Here is a 16,593-nt window from a genome sequence, read left to right as displayed (position 1 = left end):
GGCTCGCCGGCCCACTGGGTGATAAAAAGTTCGTGATCCGGCCCCACATTCAAAAAGGTTGGACACCCCTGGTATAGGGAATCAGTTCAGGTGCTGCAGGACCTGATGGCAATTCACTGCATCCAGACTTGTCTTCAGACGTCTCAGCCCTGTCGTTCCACTGGATTTAGATAAGCCTGGATGAGCAAGTTAGGGTGACTCTGCACAACTTTCCCTCACTTCAATCCAACTCGCCCATAAGTCATGACATCGCTATATCTCCCCTGCCTCCCCATAGACACACTCCAGTCCTGTGGTGATGGGCGAGTAGCAAAGCAGCAGATATGGATACATCGGGAGCTGTAGTTGCAGACCTGCACACAGGCAGCTCAGGGCATAGGGTCGCTTTTCACTGGACTAAGCAGCAGCGGAATTTGGAAGCTCTCTGCATGACTGAGTAGCCCTACTTAGCATCACACTGCTCACTTCCAGAGGCATGAGAAAGGGGCTAGAAAAGGTGCTCAGAACATTGTCTGTTTCACGTTAATCCTAGTGAGCATACTGCGGCTGATGGGCTATAGCGGGCAAAAGCCACACAAAAAGGAAAAAAACCCCAAAGGTAACACCACTCACAAATCAGTGCTTGGAATGTGTGTACGCTAATGGAGTGTACAATGGCAGATTGACTAGAGAGAAGAACAACTCTAGGTGGTAGAGAACTAGCCAGAGTCAACATTCAGATAGTGAAATTTGCTTAGCTGAAGAAGGATAACTAACTGAAAAAGTAGCCCATTACACCTCCTTCTGGAGTGGCTGTAGTAAAGAGTGATGTGAAGCTGGTGTTGGGTGTGCCATCAAAACACAGCTAGTCAGCAAGTTTACAAATCTCCCAAAGGGAATGAATGACACACTCATGCTAATGAGACTCTCACTGTCTGGGCAAAGATGTGTAATTATCATTAGTGCCTATGAACCCACTATGACCAACCCAGATGTGATTAAGGACAAATTTTATGAAGATCTGGAGTCTCTTACTGCAAAAGTGCCAAAGGCAGGCAAGCTCATCATCCTTGGTGACTACTGCTAGAGTTGTTGCAGATCACCAGACACTGCCAGGTGTAATCTGAAAAAAAAATGGCCTTGGAAAATGCAATAGCAACAGGCTTCTCCTGCTGAGAAAATGTGCCAAACACAACCTTCTCATCACCAACAGTCTTTTGCCTGCAAAACCACAACAAGACATCTTGGATGCACCCATGCTCCAAGCAGTGGCATCTCATTGATTACATCATCATCAGGAAAAGAGACAGATAGGATGGCGTGACAAAGGTCATGAGAAGTACAGAATGCTGGACTGACCACAGGCTCATAGTTTCAAAGCTGAATATCTGGATACATCCTAGCAGACAACCACAAGGCAAAAAAGCACCCCAAAAGTTCAGTGTCTTCAAATTGAAACAGGAGAATGTGAAATGGGCATTTGTTGAAGAACTGAGCAGCCAACTAGTAACAACTGATGTAAACTTCAATAACGTTAAAGAAACTGGGCATCCTTCAGAGACTGTCTACTCAGCTGCATCTAATACCTTCAGTCCCACCACACGTAAACATCAAGACTGGTTTGATGAAAATGATACTGAAAGAGAGACTACTGAACGAGAAACATTGGTTCCATAAGGCCTGCTTAGAAGACAGCACTTCAACATCTAAGGTGGCAGCCTTCAATAACATCAAGAAGATTGTCCAATGCAAACTCAGAGAGATGCAAAACTCATGGCTAAGCAACAAGGCAGATGAAATTCAGTCCTATTTAGACAGGAACAATATGAAGAACTTCTATGATGTGCTGAGGACAATCTATGGGCCAGTCATCAGGAACATCTCTAATACTGAGTGCTGATAGCACCACATTGCTCATTGATAAATGAAAGATACTGCAGAGATGAGCAGAACACTTCAACATCCTTGATCAACAATCATCTATTAATGAGAAGGCAGTTGATCGACTGCCTCAGGTAGACATTAACATAGCTCTTGCTGATCCTCCAATGCTAACTGAGACCGTGAAAGTAATTAATTGGCTGTCAAATGGTAAAGCACCTGGAGCAGATGCTATACCAGCAGAGGTCTACAAGGCTGGAGGCTCACATGTGGCTTTGAAACGGTCTGAACACTGCCAGCCAATGTGGACTCAAGGTACTATAACCCAGGAGTACAAGGATGCATCCATCAACCACTTGTATAAGTGGAGAGGCAATAGACAATTCTGTGAGAACCATCGGGCATCTCCTTGCTGTCAATAGCAGGTAAAATCCTTGCCAGGATTCTGCTGAATTGCCTTGTACAACACATTGAACAAGAAGTCTTGCCTGAGAGTCAGTGTGGTTTCAGGAAAGGAGGTGGGACCATAGACATGGCTTGTCAACTTCAGAAGAAATGCCAGGAACAAAACTCCAACCTGTACAAGACTTTCATTGCCCTGACAAAAGCATATGATACAGTCATTCAGGAAGGCCTTTGGAAGATCATAGCAAAATTCAGTTCCCCAGAGAAATTCATTGCAATGGTTCGGCAATTCTATGATGGCATGCTCGCTCACATTGTGGATGACGTTGAGTCATCTGAACCATTTCCAGTCACAAATGGAGTCAGGCAGGGCTGTGTGTTGGCCCCAACCCTCTTCAGTATGATGTTCTCTGCCCTGTACAGGGGTTTCTGGGAAACTTGCACCTCAAAGTCTTGAAAGCAACATTCATATAATGTGTGTGTTAAGGCACAGCATGGTGAAAACTGCAGGCATGGTAGCCCCTACTGAGGCCATGGAGCCTGCCAAATTTCAAGGAGATAAGTGCAGGGGTTTCTGGGAAACTGCACCTCAAACTGTTCAGAACAAAACTTGTGTCACTTGTAAGTATGAAGGCACAGAGAAAGCCCAGTTCAAACAATGCTTTTTATGCTGTTTTTCCATCCCTCTCCCAGAGCTTTGGGATTGGAAAGCACCTCAGGGAAAGATGACAGTCACTGGCCAGCTACACATGTCAATACCAGAGCAGTCCTTCACCCTTTTCCCCCTGCTCCTTAATTTTTCTTTAGCTGCAAGCAAGCCCAGCTTTGAAACTCAAAATGTTTTGACTGCCCTTGTTTAGTTTCGAGGCTGTTTCAAAGCCTTTAGTTTTGTTTCGATTTCACTGTTTCGAGCTCAAAACACATGTCGAAATTTTACACAGCCCTAGTGGACAAGTTTACCTATCTTTGGCAGCAGTTCACATTGATGATGAAACCAACGCCAAAATTGCTAAAGCAAGTGTGGCCTTCTGCAGACTACATGTAAATGTGGGGGAGTGCAGAGACATCAGTCAACAAACAAAACTAAAGGTCTACAAAGCCAGTGTGTTGCCAATCCTGATGTACGCAGGTAAAACCTGGATGGTGTACAAACACCATCTTATGAAGGTGAACCACTTTCACATGGGCTGTCTGAAGAAACTGATGAGAATAAGATGGCAAGACAAGGTCCCAGACACTGAGGTTCTTACGTGAGCAGGCATTCCAAGCATCACCGCACTGTTGATGAAATCACAGATGAGATGGCCATGTCACCAGGATGTCAGATGAGCAACTGCCAAAGAAGATCTTTTATGGTAAGCTAAAGGAGGGAAAGCACTTTCAGGGAGGCCAGAAGAAATGCTTCAAGGAATCCCTCAAGTCATCCTTGAAACAGTTCAGCTTTGACCCAAAGTCTTGGGAAAATCTTGCTCATGATTGTTCCACCTGGCAAAGCCACATCCATATTGGAGTTACCATTTATGAGCAGATAAAAACTGCTGAGGCAGAGCAGAAGTGCAAAAAACGTAAATCTTGCACCAGCAGCACGTTTCCTGTTGATCAAGCAACCCGAAGTGGCATCTCTTGCTGAGTGTGCCATAGAGAGTTCAAAGCACAAACTGGCCTGATCAGCCATTCATGTATTCACAGAAACCAAAACAACCAGTGATGTCATGGTCATCTTTGAATTTGAAGGACAAATAACAAACACACATATAAAAATAAAACACTGCCAAAGAAACCTAGAAAGAAAATCAACAAAGGAGTAAAGTTTCTAAAAGCTGCTCCAATAGCCAGAAGAACAAATCAGATTTTATAAGAATATGTTTTGTAGACCCTAAATCCCTTAAGCAGGCTTTTAAAAATGAATACCTACTAATTGTAGTAGGTACTAGTAGTAGTACTAATTGTACTAAAATAGTGCATTAAATGGATTCCCGTTATAATTAAAACACAATTTTCCAGCATACTACATGCAGCAGTTCCTTCAGGTCACATCCATGTTTTTCTGCATGTCTGTATATAACCTATTATGAGACCCAGATTCCAATTAGGTCTTCTGGGCAGTACTGTACTATAAATTATACATAATTATTTAGCATAATCATTACTTCCATTTTGAATATTTTTATTAAATATGTACTTTGGAAAAAGCCTGAAAAATGATGTACAAATAAGGCATGTGTATTTATACAACAACTATAAAACTATATAGGTACAAACAATTACATGAATATAATATACAAGTTATTATATAAATAATATACATACTATATATAATAGAGTGTGTGTGTGTGTGCGTGCGCGCGCGCGCGCGTGTGCATATAAAAACTATAGCTGTGTGTACGAATAGTTAGTTATCATCAGGGATCCGGTATTCTCTATTTGAAAATTGCAAATTCTCTGATTAAAAAACCCCAAATCTGATTAAAATGAAACATCTCTCTCTCTCTCTCTCTCGGTATCTACTAAACACAATATTTTATTGATATAGTTTAAATTTTAAAGCAAAATGGAAGCATACCAATGCCTCAATCACTATAATAGAATAAATTCTAAGTACCTACATATTTTGGTATTTGATTTTGGGTTCTTTATCATGGAAAAATCAGAGCTTCCCCTCCCCGCTTTGTTCATCTAGGCCGCTCACTCCCCACCCACAGTCCCTAGCCCTGCTGCTGCCCCTCACTTGCCATCCACAGCCTCCTGCCTTCCCCAGCCCTGCCGGAGAAAGCCCCAAGCTGCCAGGTCTATGGGGCCAGGACCCAGATCTGCAGTCCCCTGCCCCCACCCAGAAGTGCCCAAGCTCTGGCTACCACAGCAGAATAGAGTACAGAGCCCGGCTCCCCCACTCCCACAGACAGCATGGCTGGAGCAGAGCTTGTCAGGGGTGGGGAGGGCAATGCGGGCTGGATTCTGCAGGCTCGGGTTCCCCACCCTGCTGCCCTCTCCCAAGGGCCTCCACAGCCCAGTGGACCCAGTGTGGCAGGGCAGAGCAAGGCCAGGTGAGGAAGCTCAGTGCTGCCACTGGGAGCTTTGTGTCACCCTGGTGAGGCACCTCCTGCCCACGTGGCAACAGCAAGGGGCACAATTCTGTGCCACCGTCCCCAGTGCTGCCAGCTGGGCAGAGGGCACTTTGCCAGGGCAGCACAGGGCTTGCAGCAGCAAGGAGCTTCCCCACCCAGCCCCACTCTGCCTAGTTGTGCTGGGTCCTGCCCACTGGGCAGTGGAGGCCCTGTCCCACCCCTGACAGGCTCTGCTCCAGCCATGCTGCCTGTGGGGGAGGGGGAGCTGGGCTCTGCACTCCATTCTGCTGTGGCAGCTGGGGCAATAAGCCTAAGCCCATAGCAGGCAGTCCGCCCCCATCCTGCACATGGATCTGGGGGACGTGCGCCCTCCTGCTCTACCCAGGAGTGCATGCAGCAGCAGAGTGCCAGCCCCCTCTCCTCTCTGCACCAGCTGCCTACAGCCCTGTCCCGCTCCCCGCCCAGGCCCTGCAGCCATGCATTCCAGCCCCGGGCCCCAAGCACAACCCTGGCTAGGCAGCTGCCCCAGCCCCAGCCCTGCCCAACTGCTGCCTAGCAACCATGTGCATGTGTGAGCACACACTTGTACATGGCACCTCCCTGCCTGACTGCCCTTCTTCTGCTCTCCCCAGCCCTTTGCAGGCTGGAACTCTGCCAGCCTGCAGAGAGCTCTTAGCATAAGTGGAAAATCTGCATTTTTATCTGCTAAAATGAAAAATTTGCATTTTTCCTAGTCAAGGTGGAAATCCTTTTTTTTTTTTTTTTTTGTGGGGGGGGGGGGGGGTTGTTTTTCTGTGAGAAACAGAAAACCTGGATCCCTGGTTGTCATATAACTGGATAAGGTCTAGGTCTGTATGTGCAAATATAGCATAAAATACAGACATGCATTTTTTCTTTAACATCAAGTATGTAAAGGATAAAGGTCAGCAAAAATATAATATGATATAGAGAAAAGTACTACATTTTTGTGTGCTTATATAAATAAAAATTAACTTTAAATTGCATATGCCACGGGATAATTCTTAAAAACAAGTTTCCAAAGCAAGGCTAATGGCAATTTCATTGGCATGAAATTTATCACTGACAAGCCAGTAAGCTGTTGGCTATTGTCCGACTCCCCCACACACATATCACCGTCTGGTGTGTAAGCTAATAGCATTCTGGACTTGCATCCTCCCCACTTCTCAGCCAGCTCTTTTCTTCCCCTGCAGCTACATCTTTTAACAAGATACCGTAATGAAATCTGCCCACCTGACACAGCGAGCCTTCTGCAATACCGCTATGTTTTAAAACTTTCATGTATATTACATTGCAGGTGTCAGGGATGAAACTTAATATACAATCAGTGACATTACCTGGCCAAAAATACAAAAAGATGCCAACCTATTGATGGAATGAGTAGCTGTACCTACTTCTGAGAACATTTTCTAAATGACAATAAATAAAGTAGATTTCATAGTAAATTTCCTCTCTTGCACATCTGAATCCCTAGATAATTTAAATGGCCATACATTGAATCTCTACTGCAGTAAACTGTACAAAATCATGCTTTTAAATACTTCTTAATTGCAACTGGTAATGTAGGTTGAATTGTATTAGTCATTTATTTTAAATATTTTATAACAAAGCCATAGGTGCTGCACGAGTTAATAATTACCCATTCAAATCCAGGCTAGGTCAGTAGCACTTGTTTTGTGGCCAGTCTCGTGACATGGTGTAGGTTAGAAACCAAGGGAGATCCTATTTCACCTATTAGGATAAAATTTATCCTTGAGCAGGACTCTGCCCTGCTCAAGTCACTGAAAATGTGACATTAATTTGTATACTTTTGTAACCTGCCTTCATCTGAGCCTCAAGAACAAGTCACAAGACCTGGGAAGGAGGTGAAGAAGGACCCACTTGCCTTTAGCATTAATGGGTATTCAGGATTTGAGCAGGGAAGAACAGGATAGCATTCAGATGCCTAACAGTATGGTCCCATGGTCCCAACCAGAGCCATCCCTGGTGGGGGGTGTGGGGGTGTGTGAATCAGGGTGACCGCCCCGGGCCTCGCACTTTGGAGGGCCCCACAGAGCCAGGTGGAGCAGCGGCAGTAACTCCACACTGCTGCCGGACCCCTGCCGAATCTGGAGCATCCAGCCACTTGGCACCCTCTCCCCTCCGCCACCAAATCTGTTGCCGGCTTCCTCAGATCCAGGGGTGGGGCCCTGCACAGGCTGATTTGCCCTGGGACCTGCACCCTGTTCAGATTGTCTCTTGTTCCAGCTGTCCAAAACCCAAACAGCCACTACTATTACATTGCTGTAAGCCTGCAGGTAGTTTTCAAATTTGCCTTTTACTTTATTTTCTAATTATAAAGATAAAAATTACAGGAAGTAATTCTAGGAAATAAAACACTGGACTGGGAATTAGAAGCATAGCTGTTCACAACTCTGCCTGCTAAATGATCTTGTGCAAACCATTTAATTTCTCTGTACAACTTACTTCCTGCAGCTGTAAAATTTGTCTTATTGATTCTTACCTTGCATGGGAGGCATTTTGAGGTCTAGATATGAAAAAGTGTTATACTGTTAACACCAATAATTTGGAATAAAAAATGTTGATGAATTGGTTCAATCTTTACCAGCAAAGCTTGAACCGATTTGGAGGTGAATAGACATTCCCTTTTCATTCTAGAAATGCAGGCACATGCCTGCATTGGCTCAGGCTAGAAGCCTGGGGGTGCTAGAGCAGCCCTCCCGTCCCTTCCACAATGCTGAGCTGAGGGGGGCATGGCCAGGCCCTGGAAGGATGCTCTGATGTTCTTGCCGCTCCTGAGCAGCCCAGCAGGGAATGTTTATCACCCCTAACTCAGTATTTTTCAACCCATTAAGAAGACAAAGTCTGTCTCGAAGCTGTTCTTAAACAGCTTTTCCAAGGAAGGACATTAAGATACCTGTTGATTAGCTCCAAAAAGCCTGCCTGCCTTTGTCATCTTCCACAGCACAGACTGTAGCTAGCATGTGGTCCGCTAGTTAATGGTGAGATGTCTGTGAAAGGTGGGGGTGGGGAGGGGAGGGGAGGGGGAAATAAACCCTGCTTAGCAGAGAGAGGTCAGGCACACGCTCTGTGTCTGCAAGTCTCTGCTGGAGCTACAGCCAGGGAGCAAAGGGGAGAGGCCAGCCCTGCTGTGGAGCAGAGAGCCCCGCCCAGCCGAGAGAGCATGCTGGGATGCTGGGGGAATTTGGTTGAACTTAAACCAGCAAGAGGTCTGGGACAGACATTGCATAAACCAGTTTGAGCCAATAAGTTAAGTCTGATACTACATTCAACCAGGTTTATCTCAAACTGGTTTCAGTCATTTTCAAACCAGCTTATGTGCACTGAACAGCTGTTCTGTGACAGATTTAAACCAGTTTCTGATCACTTAAACCAGTTTATGTGTAATGTCTGTCCTTACCCATAAAGTAAGGGTGCTTAGTGGGGTTTAACTACAACAGATTTAGCAGAATAAACACTATTATGACTAGTGAGTTTAGCAAGCTTTAAAATAGTTTTTGAGTCCTGAAAGACTATTTTTAAAAATTGATATTTATACTTTTAATAGCTTAATGTGCTTCAAATACTACCTTCATATTAGAGCTTGACATACTGTTAGTTTACACATGCATGGCAAGAATCCAGAAGAGACAGAGAATGCTGTTAAAAATATATTTCTTCTATTTATACTGAACTCCCAGTGGGTTTAAGAAGTATTACTTGTATTTTAAATTATTTCCTTACTTAGAATATGCTGGCGCAACCCAGTATGGGTTTTCCTCAGCTTCCTTTGCATGACGTAAAATGGCCTCTCGAGGGTTGCTATCATCAGTCTTATCCAGTGCAATATTCTTGACTATATATGATGACAAGGTACCACCATGTGTTCCAACACGGCCACCACGACCTACAACAGAAAAATAATAATTTAAGAGAGAAATTAAAAAAATAGCCAGAGAAGCTAAATATGCCTGCGTCTCTAACACGGATGGAGTATGGGAGCTACACAATATTATTGAGGAAGTAGATATACAGAACAGAAAATGCATTGAGAACTATTTTCACACAAGACTTCTCCTGAATACATTATGGGTCCGGTAAAAAATGGAGTGCTTAGTTATTCATAGCAACACTTCAACCAGTGAGCAATGTCTATTGCTCTAGGCACTGTGCAAACACGTATTTGATGGCCTCCCTACACATGCAGGTAAAGGTGTAATAGGATCTAAAGAGTAATCCACATAATCGCGTCTCCTTCCATGCCAGGTGTGCATGGCAGGAGTGTGATTGTGGATTTTCAAATCAGATCCCATCATGCCTTACTGCTGTTGCAGGGGGAGCCTGATCCTGGACTCTCCCTGCACTGGCAAAGAAGCAAGCTCCCACGACTGGGAGCCCTCTCACCTGATCAGGCACCGAGCCATGGAGGCACCCCCCATGCTCCTGTAGCTGGGAGACTGCAGCTGCTGCAATCTCCTAGCCGAGGTGTGACACACACAATTCAATTAATGGCATGATAGGAAACAACTACAAAGTTATTCAACAAAATATGTGTAATAACTTTGTAGCTTATTCCTCTTTTTATCATGCCTTTAGCTGATTGAATATGTGGCTGGGAGACTATTTAAGGCAGGGGTGGGCAAAATATGGCCTGAAGGCTGGATTCAGCCCACAAACTGACAATCCAGCCCCTGGCTGCCCCCATGGAGGTCTGCATGGGGCCAAGCCCCACCCACTCCTGTTGAGGCAGCCCACACCACACTACACTGCCCATACCCGCTGGCCCAGGCCCTGGCCAGCATGTGCAGCTTCTGGAGGGGTTGTTCCTGGTGTAGCTCTGCTTCCGTCACCTCCAGCAGGAGCCACTTGGCTGAAGCTTCCCACCCACCTACCCACCTTCCTGGAGCAGTGCAACAGGAGCAGGAGAAGCTACTGCTGCAGGTGAGGGGAGCAGAGCAGCACCCAACCAGCTGCAGCCACACCGGGAACTCCCTGCTGGAAGAAGTGCATGCTGGCCGGGGCCCAGGTTGCGGAGGCTGTTTCACTCCCCTCACCTCCAGCTGCAACTCCTGCCCTTGCTGCGCCGAGGGGCAGGAGTTGGGGGGAATTTCAGTGAGGTGGCTCCTGCCCCAGCATGCAAGGCTTTGGCTGCAGCTCCCAGCTGCCTTCCACCCATTCCATCTGCCTAGTGAGATGAGCAGTCACCTGTAGGCAGCTGCAGCAGGTAGAAAACAGCTGTGAACTGGATTGGAGCCCTGCGCACTGGGACAGGAGCCGCTTGACTGAAGCTTCCCTCCTGCCCGCCCAGAATGGCATAGCAAGTGCAGGAGGCAAGGGGAGCAGAACAGCCCTGCCGACCTAGGGCCCGGCCAGGAAGTACAGCCTCCAGTGGGGTCGTTCCCAGTGCGGCTGCAGCTGGTTGGATGATGCTGTGCTCCCCTTGCCTCCAGCGGTGGCTCCTCCTTCTTCTGCCCCTGCCCTGCCAAGCTGCTCTGGGCAGGCATGCGGGAAGCCTCAGCCTGGCGGTTCCTGCTGGAGGCAAGAGAGCAGAGCAGCACCTGGCTGGCTGCAGATGCACTGGGTTCAGCCCTGCCAGAAGTTGCACATGTAAGCTGTCCCCATGGCTTGGCCCCACGTGGAGCACTGTGGGGGCAGCCCCAGACCAGGCAAGCTCTGCTGAATCACTTCCATGCCACATGCACACCTGCCTGCCCCACAGCTCCCCCCTCCCCGCCACTGGGCAGGGAGTGGATTGTGCCTGCCCCACTCCTGAACACTGGTCTCCACCTGCTCAAAGCCCCATAGGTAGTTTTGATGAGTTGTTGCATGGGGGGAGGGGGGAGGAGAGGGGTGCTGACCCAGCCTATAACAACTCATCCAAACTCTGTATGTGGATGCTTTAAGTTTAACATGTAGATGGGCCAAAGACAGTGTCTATCCAAATAATGATTGAAGTACAGGAGAAGGCTGAGGGGGGATATGACAGTGACCTATGAAACCATGAAAGTTGTATACGAAGTGACCAGTGAACTGGTGTTCACCAAGTCCCAGAATACTAGAACAAGGGGGCACCCACTGAAGGGTGACAGGTTTAAAATGGACAAGAGAAAGCACTTCTTTTATGTGACTCGTAGTTACATTCACTGCCACAGGAGATGGTAGAGGCAGATAGCATAGCCACATTAAAAAGGGACTGGATAAAATTCATGGGTGATAGATCTATTAATGGCTATTGAACAGAATGGTTAGAGATGTTTCCTCTGGCATCTCTTAAACCAATAACAGTGGATGCCAGGGAGGGTACTGAATATGGGATAGATAACTCTAGATAATATCTAGTTCAATGCTCTCCCTGTAAAGCATCCAGGGCTAGATGGACCATTGGTCTGACCCAGTATGGCACTTCTTACATTCTTAAATCTAAAGAAGCATGAGCAAGAGATACTTATAGATCTCCAGTATAATTTTCCATTTGCTTATAACAAGTCTGGATTACCTGGTCCTGCTACTGGAGGTTCTGGTTTGTGAGATTTCACAGGATCCAATCTATCCTTTTCCAACTGTTTCCTCGTACTTCGTTGTCGTGGTTCACGGAACATTGGAAGGGCATGAGCTGAAGAAGATTCGCATTAAAAAAAAAAATCTAAATGTTAGTGTCCATATTTGCCTTTAAAGTTTTAATCCTATGGGCCAGATTATGAGTAGCTTTCATGTAAGAGGGATACTAGAATGCCTTACCTGCTTGCACAATTGTTTATGAAAATATGTTTTATAGTGCTTTGTGAATTTAGGTTGGAAAAATCTAATTAACTAAATCAGAATTTGGCTCAAATATCAGAGTTACATATACCTAATTCTGGAGTAAATTGCTATGGGATCTGTGTGGTGTTTTTAACCTCCAAATAAAAGGAGGTTATTGTCAGCAGCATAGGGTGATCTCTAATATGGCAACACTGTGGGGTTTTTTTTACTGAGGAAGACAGAACTCACTGACTCATCAATATCACTTTCCAGGTTGTTCTTGAAAGCCTGCTTAATGTTTTAGACTTGATAAAACCACAGTCCAGGTGACACAGCTGTATACCTCTAGGAATAAATATTTAGATTTTATTTTTGCAGATTTCATGAAATATGAGGTGCCTGAAACATTTGTTGGCAAGCAGAGTGCTTGATTGGTCTGCATAGAGCATCTGAGGTGACTAATGCACAGATCCAAGCTTTTTGCTGTATGCAAAGAAAAGGTTGATGGAGGAAAATCCAAGCTGATTAATAACATGCCTGTATTTTAGAAGTAACACCTAATCCCCTCCAGTCACATTTATGCATGTTAAGCAGCCCTATGAAACTCTGAGACTGAAGCATGGCTCACTGAATTTTATAGGTGGAAAGATATTCCATTTTAGAAAAGGACTTATTTTACTTTTCTAAGAATTACAATAGAAAAATGTGCTTTTTGAAAAGCTCCTACTCATCCCACCCACAAATGTCACACACAACAGCAACAAATCTTAACAAAAAGCCCAACAACCCTTAACAAAACTCAAGTGAAACTTAAGATATGATCAATTTAGAAACATTTTCCACTTCCATACTGCGTCCGGAAGTATCTTCATCAGGCCTCAACAACAATGTTCAAGAAAAAACTAAACAATTAGGGACAAAACAGTCAGGAAGCCACCCTGGCTTTCTAAAGGCAAACTTTTGGCCATTCAGACTTTTGCCAGAAACAGCTCATATCTACTCCTAACAAATATTATTACTAACAAGTGAATTCTTGGCTACACACAAGTTCCTAAATAACATTAAAATGTGCAAGTAATAGAAAATACTTTATTAATGTGACACAGTGTAAGGGGAAATATAAATGATTTGGAGATTTTGGAAAATATGTGATGCATGACAAAAACAAAAGAGCTTCTTATAAGGTTATATTTAAATTACTTACGTGTTATAATGTAATCCTGTGTAAGTGTCTCTGCTTGTCTAGCTTTCCGTTTGGTTTTAACCACACATAATTTTGCTCCCCTAGGAGGAAACATATCATGCCTTAGTTTGCTTCTTTATAACAAGTAGTAATTATTGAAGACAAATATTCCTGACTGTGTTAAACAGAACTTTAAAAGTTCACTAATATGTTTCTTCTTGTGTGCATGTATATATGGCCATGTAAGGCAGGCTAGAGAGATAAATACATGTTATAGTATTGTTTAAGTGGGAAGCGAAAAGAGGCAGATTTATTTTATCCTCCACTTGCCTATGACAAAACTCCCCTCCCACTCAGTTTGCAACAGTTCAAACGTGTTATCCTCTCTTAAGCAGCAGACATGCTGAAATATAAGTGGAGCTTCATTAAGAACTGTGGAGAGAAAGCTTGCTTAAGCTTTGCTGGCAGTAAGCGCAGCCTACCTTGGTGCTATTATTTCAGCCCCTCTGTAAGCACTAAGCATCTATATGCACATTTCTGCAAAGGATGGAAAAGGAAGCCCCAAACCAGACTGGGCCTGAAGACACTAAACTAGGGCTTACATGAGCAATATATACTACTATAGGCAAGTGTACACTTCTTTCATTTGAGCCTCAGGGTCAGAGATTTGCTCTGATGAACCTGGGGGTTACCGTAGACAATAAGCTGAATATGAGCCAACCATGTGCCCTTATTGCGAAGAACACTAGTAGCATATTAAGCTGAATTGAAAGGAGTGTTGCCAGCAGATAAACTGAGGTGATTCTTCCCCTTTATTCTGACCTGGTGAAGCCACATCTGGAGTCCTGTGCCCAGTTTTGAGCTCCCCACTACAGAAAGGATGTGGACAAGTTGGAGAGAGTCCAGTGGAGGGCAATGAAAATAGTTAGGAGGATGGGGAACATGACTTACGAGACGAGGCTGAGGGAATTGGGCTTACTTAGTCTAGAGGAGAGAAGACTGAGGGGGGAATTAATTGCAGCCTTCAACTACCTGTAGGAGGGTTTGAAAAAGGATGGAGCTAGTCTGTTCTCAGTGATGGCAAATAACAGAACAAGGAGCAATGGTCTCAAGTTGCAACAAGAGAAATTTAGGTTAGATATTAGGGAAAACGTGTTCCCTAGGAGGCTGTAAAGCACTGGAACTGGCTACCCAGAGAGGTTGTGGAATCTCCATCCTTAGAGGGTTTCAAGATCTGGCTAGACAAAGCCTTGGCTGGGATGATCTAGTTAGGGCTGGTCCTACTTTGAGTAGGGAGTCAGACTAGATGATCTCCTGAGGTCCCTTCCAACCCTAAATTTCTATGATTCTGTTATATAACCACCTAGTTAAAACACAGGGCAGCGCTGGCCAACTTCTGTGCAGCTGGGGGCCACTTACCATGTGGGCTGTGGTTTCAGGAGCTACACACCGAGGCCCAATCCATGAGCAAGTGCCCTCCCTACCCTGTTGCGCAGGCAACCTCACCCCGCTGTGTATACAAAGTGGCATCCCAGACAGAGGTAATGGTGTTCAGCAGACCTCATGGCCCGGTAGGAGGGATTGAGACACTTCTCACTGATGGGGGTTCAGCCTCCTCTTGTCACTCAAGTTCACAGCCTGAATCCTCTACTGCACCTGGATCTCCAGGTGATGCTGCTGTCTTGGAGCTCCTTTTATCATCTCTACCTGCTGAGAAGTCTGTGACCCTTTCTTTCAGATTTACCATCATCCATTCTTTTATAACAATGAGGCAAGACTCCTGCAATGCCTCTATGTGGGGCTAACCTTAGTTCATGACCATACAGAAGCCACAGCCAGTGGCAGTCTACCTTCTAATGGGCCTGGATCATCAGAAGCCCATTACTCCAGAGTTCACATTAGCTTCCAATGGCTTTGTGGGTTCAATTCAAGGTGCTGGTTTTGACTTATAAAATCCTAAATGATTTAGGCCCTACATATCGACTTCTCCCTTATCCTCTATTTCAATCCTTAAAGTAAGCAGAGAGCAACCTCCTGCTGGTACCATCAATGCACCAAGTTCGCTTGGCAAAAACATGTGGAAGGTAATTTTCAAAGGTCCCTCTTCAGCTTTAGAATTCCTTCCCCTTTTTGGCTCACTGGAACCCAAGATTAGACCTCTTCCAGAAAGACGAAGACCTTCTTCTTTGGGTAGGTGTTTAGCAAGGAAAGTTAAGTTGGGGTACCATTTAGGGAGATTTTGTTATATATCTTTGGTAAGTTATTTTGTACTGCGCTCCACTGTAAGCCGTCGTGGAGAAGGGCAGTATATATCTATCTCTATATAGCTATATCTATATATCTATCCCATTTACCCAAATCCAAGATAATCTTAAAATTAAGACAACCCCCCAATAATTAGATTCTAGACATGGAAAATTTATATTTAAAAAAATAATTTTCCACATCTAGAATCTAAGTTTTGGAGGGCTGTTTTAAAATCATCCCCCCACTACTGCAGTAGGGCAAGCATTGGCAGGGGGGCAGGTGGTTGTGAGGTAGGCACCAGGATAATTAAGTGACCTCTGCCTAGGCATGCTGCTGTGGTGCCTGTACCCCCCTACGTGCCTCCCCCACCTGCACCCCTCTTGCCTGTCCTCCATGCTACCTGCCCCCACCCATGCTTATGCCTCCTGATGCCTGCCACTCCCTGTGGTGCTTGCACCTATGGGCACCTGTTCCCCACCACTTTTTCCCTCTGCTGCCTGCCTCCCATGCCCCCGCCCCCCTGCTTGGTGCCCTCTACTCTCCCCACCTTCCACTTGCAACTCTGGCTCTGGCTAAGGCTAGGGAGTAGGTAACATGTGCTGCCTCTGGCCCTACCCCAGCCATGCAGCAGCTGTTGTGATGGCATCGTTAGCTTCAGCCCCTACCCCAGAGCTACAGCCAGAGGCAGCAGGTGTTTTGAGCTTCCTGTGCTTGGAATCAGAGCTGCAGGTTCTGCCTCACCCCCACCCTTGTATTGATGAGGGGCTTCCCCCCTCCCATGTTGAATGGGGAAAAGAAACTCATCTTAAATTTGAGTAAATACAGTAATAAATAAATTAATGAAAGGTCAGCTGTACACTCTCCACCTGCTTGAAGGGAAATATATCCCAATAGTCATGCCAGTCAAACTAAGGGACAAAGGAGTTAATATAATACCAAAAGAAAGCAATTTTTTAGAGTTGTTAAATTCACCCATTCAATCCAAGCTGCTAGCTTTCCTCTTCATCACTCACTTCCACCTTGCTGTCCTATAGGTATGTAGTGAATGGCCATAGGTTGTAACAAACGTGCAAC

At 45.3% G+C, this 16,593-nt stretch overlaps 1 protein-coding gene across 1 annotated transcript in view; it reads right to left on the bottom strand.

Moving 5' to 3' along the window:
* The window catches only part of WDR70 (WD repeat domain 70), a 215,168-nt gene that overhangs the window by 10,677 nt on the left and 187,898 nt on the right, over positions 1-16,593 (bottom strand). The window contains exons 12-14 of the mRNA XM_006028943.2: positions 13,294-13,373; positions 11,845-11,961; positions 9,093-9,255 (exon numbers count right to left, since the gene is read on the bottom strand). Of these exons, the coding sequence (XP_006029005.1) occupies positions 9,093-9,255; positions 11,845-11,961; positions 13,294-13,373 (360 nt within the window). The remainder of the gene's footprint in view (positions 1-9,092; positions 9,256-11,844; positions 11,962-13,293; positions 13,374-16,593) is intronic.

The sequence above is a fragment of the Alligator sinensis genome, unplaced genomic scaffold (assembly GCF_000455745.1).
Source record: "Alligator sinensis unplaced genomic scaffold, ASM45574v1 scaffold881_1, whole genome shotgun sequence".
NCBI lineage: Eukaryota > Metazoa > Chordata > Crocodylia > Alligatoridae > Alligator > Alligator sinensis.
This window is presented reverse-complemented; position numbering and strand designations above follow the sequence as displayed.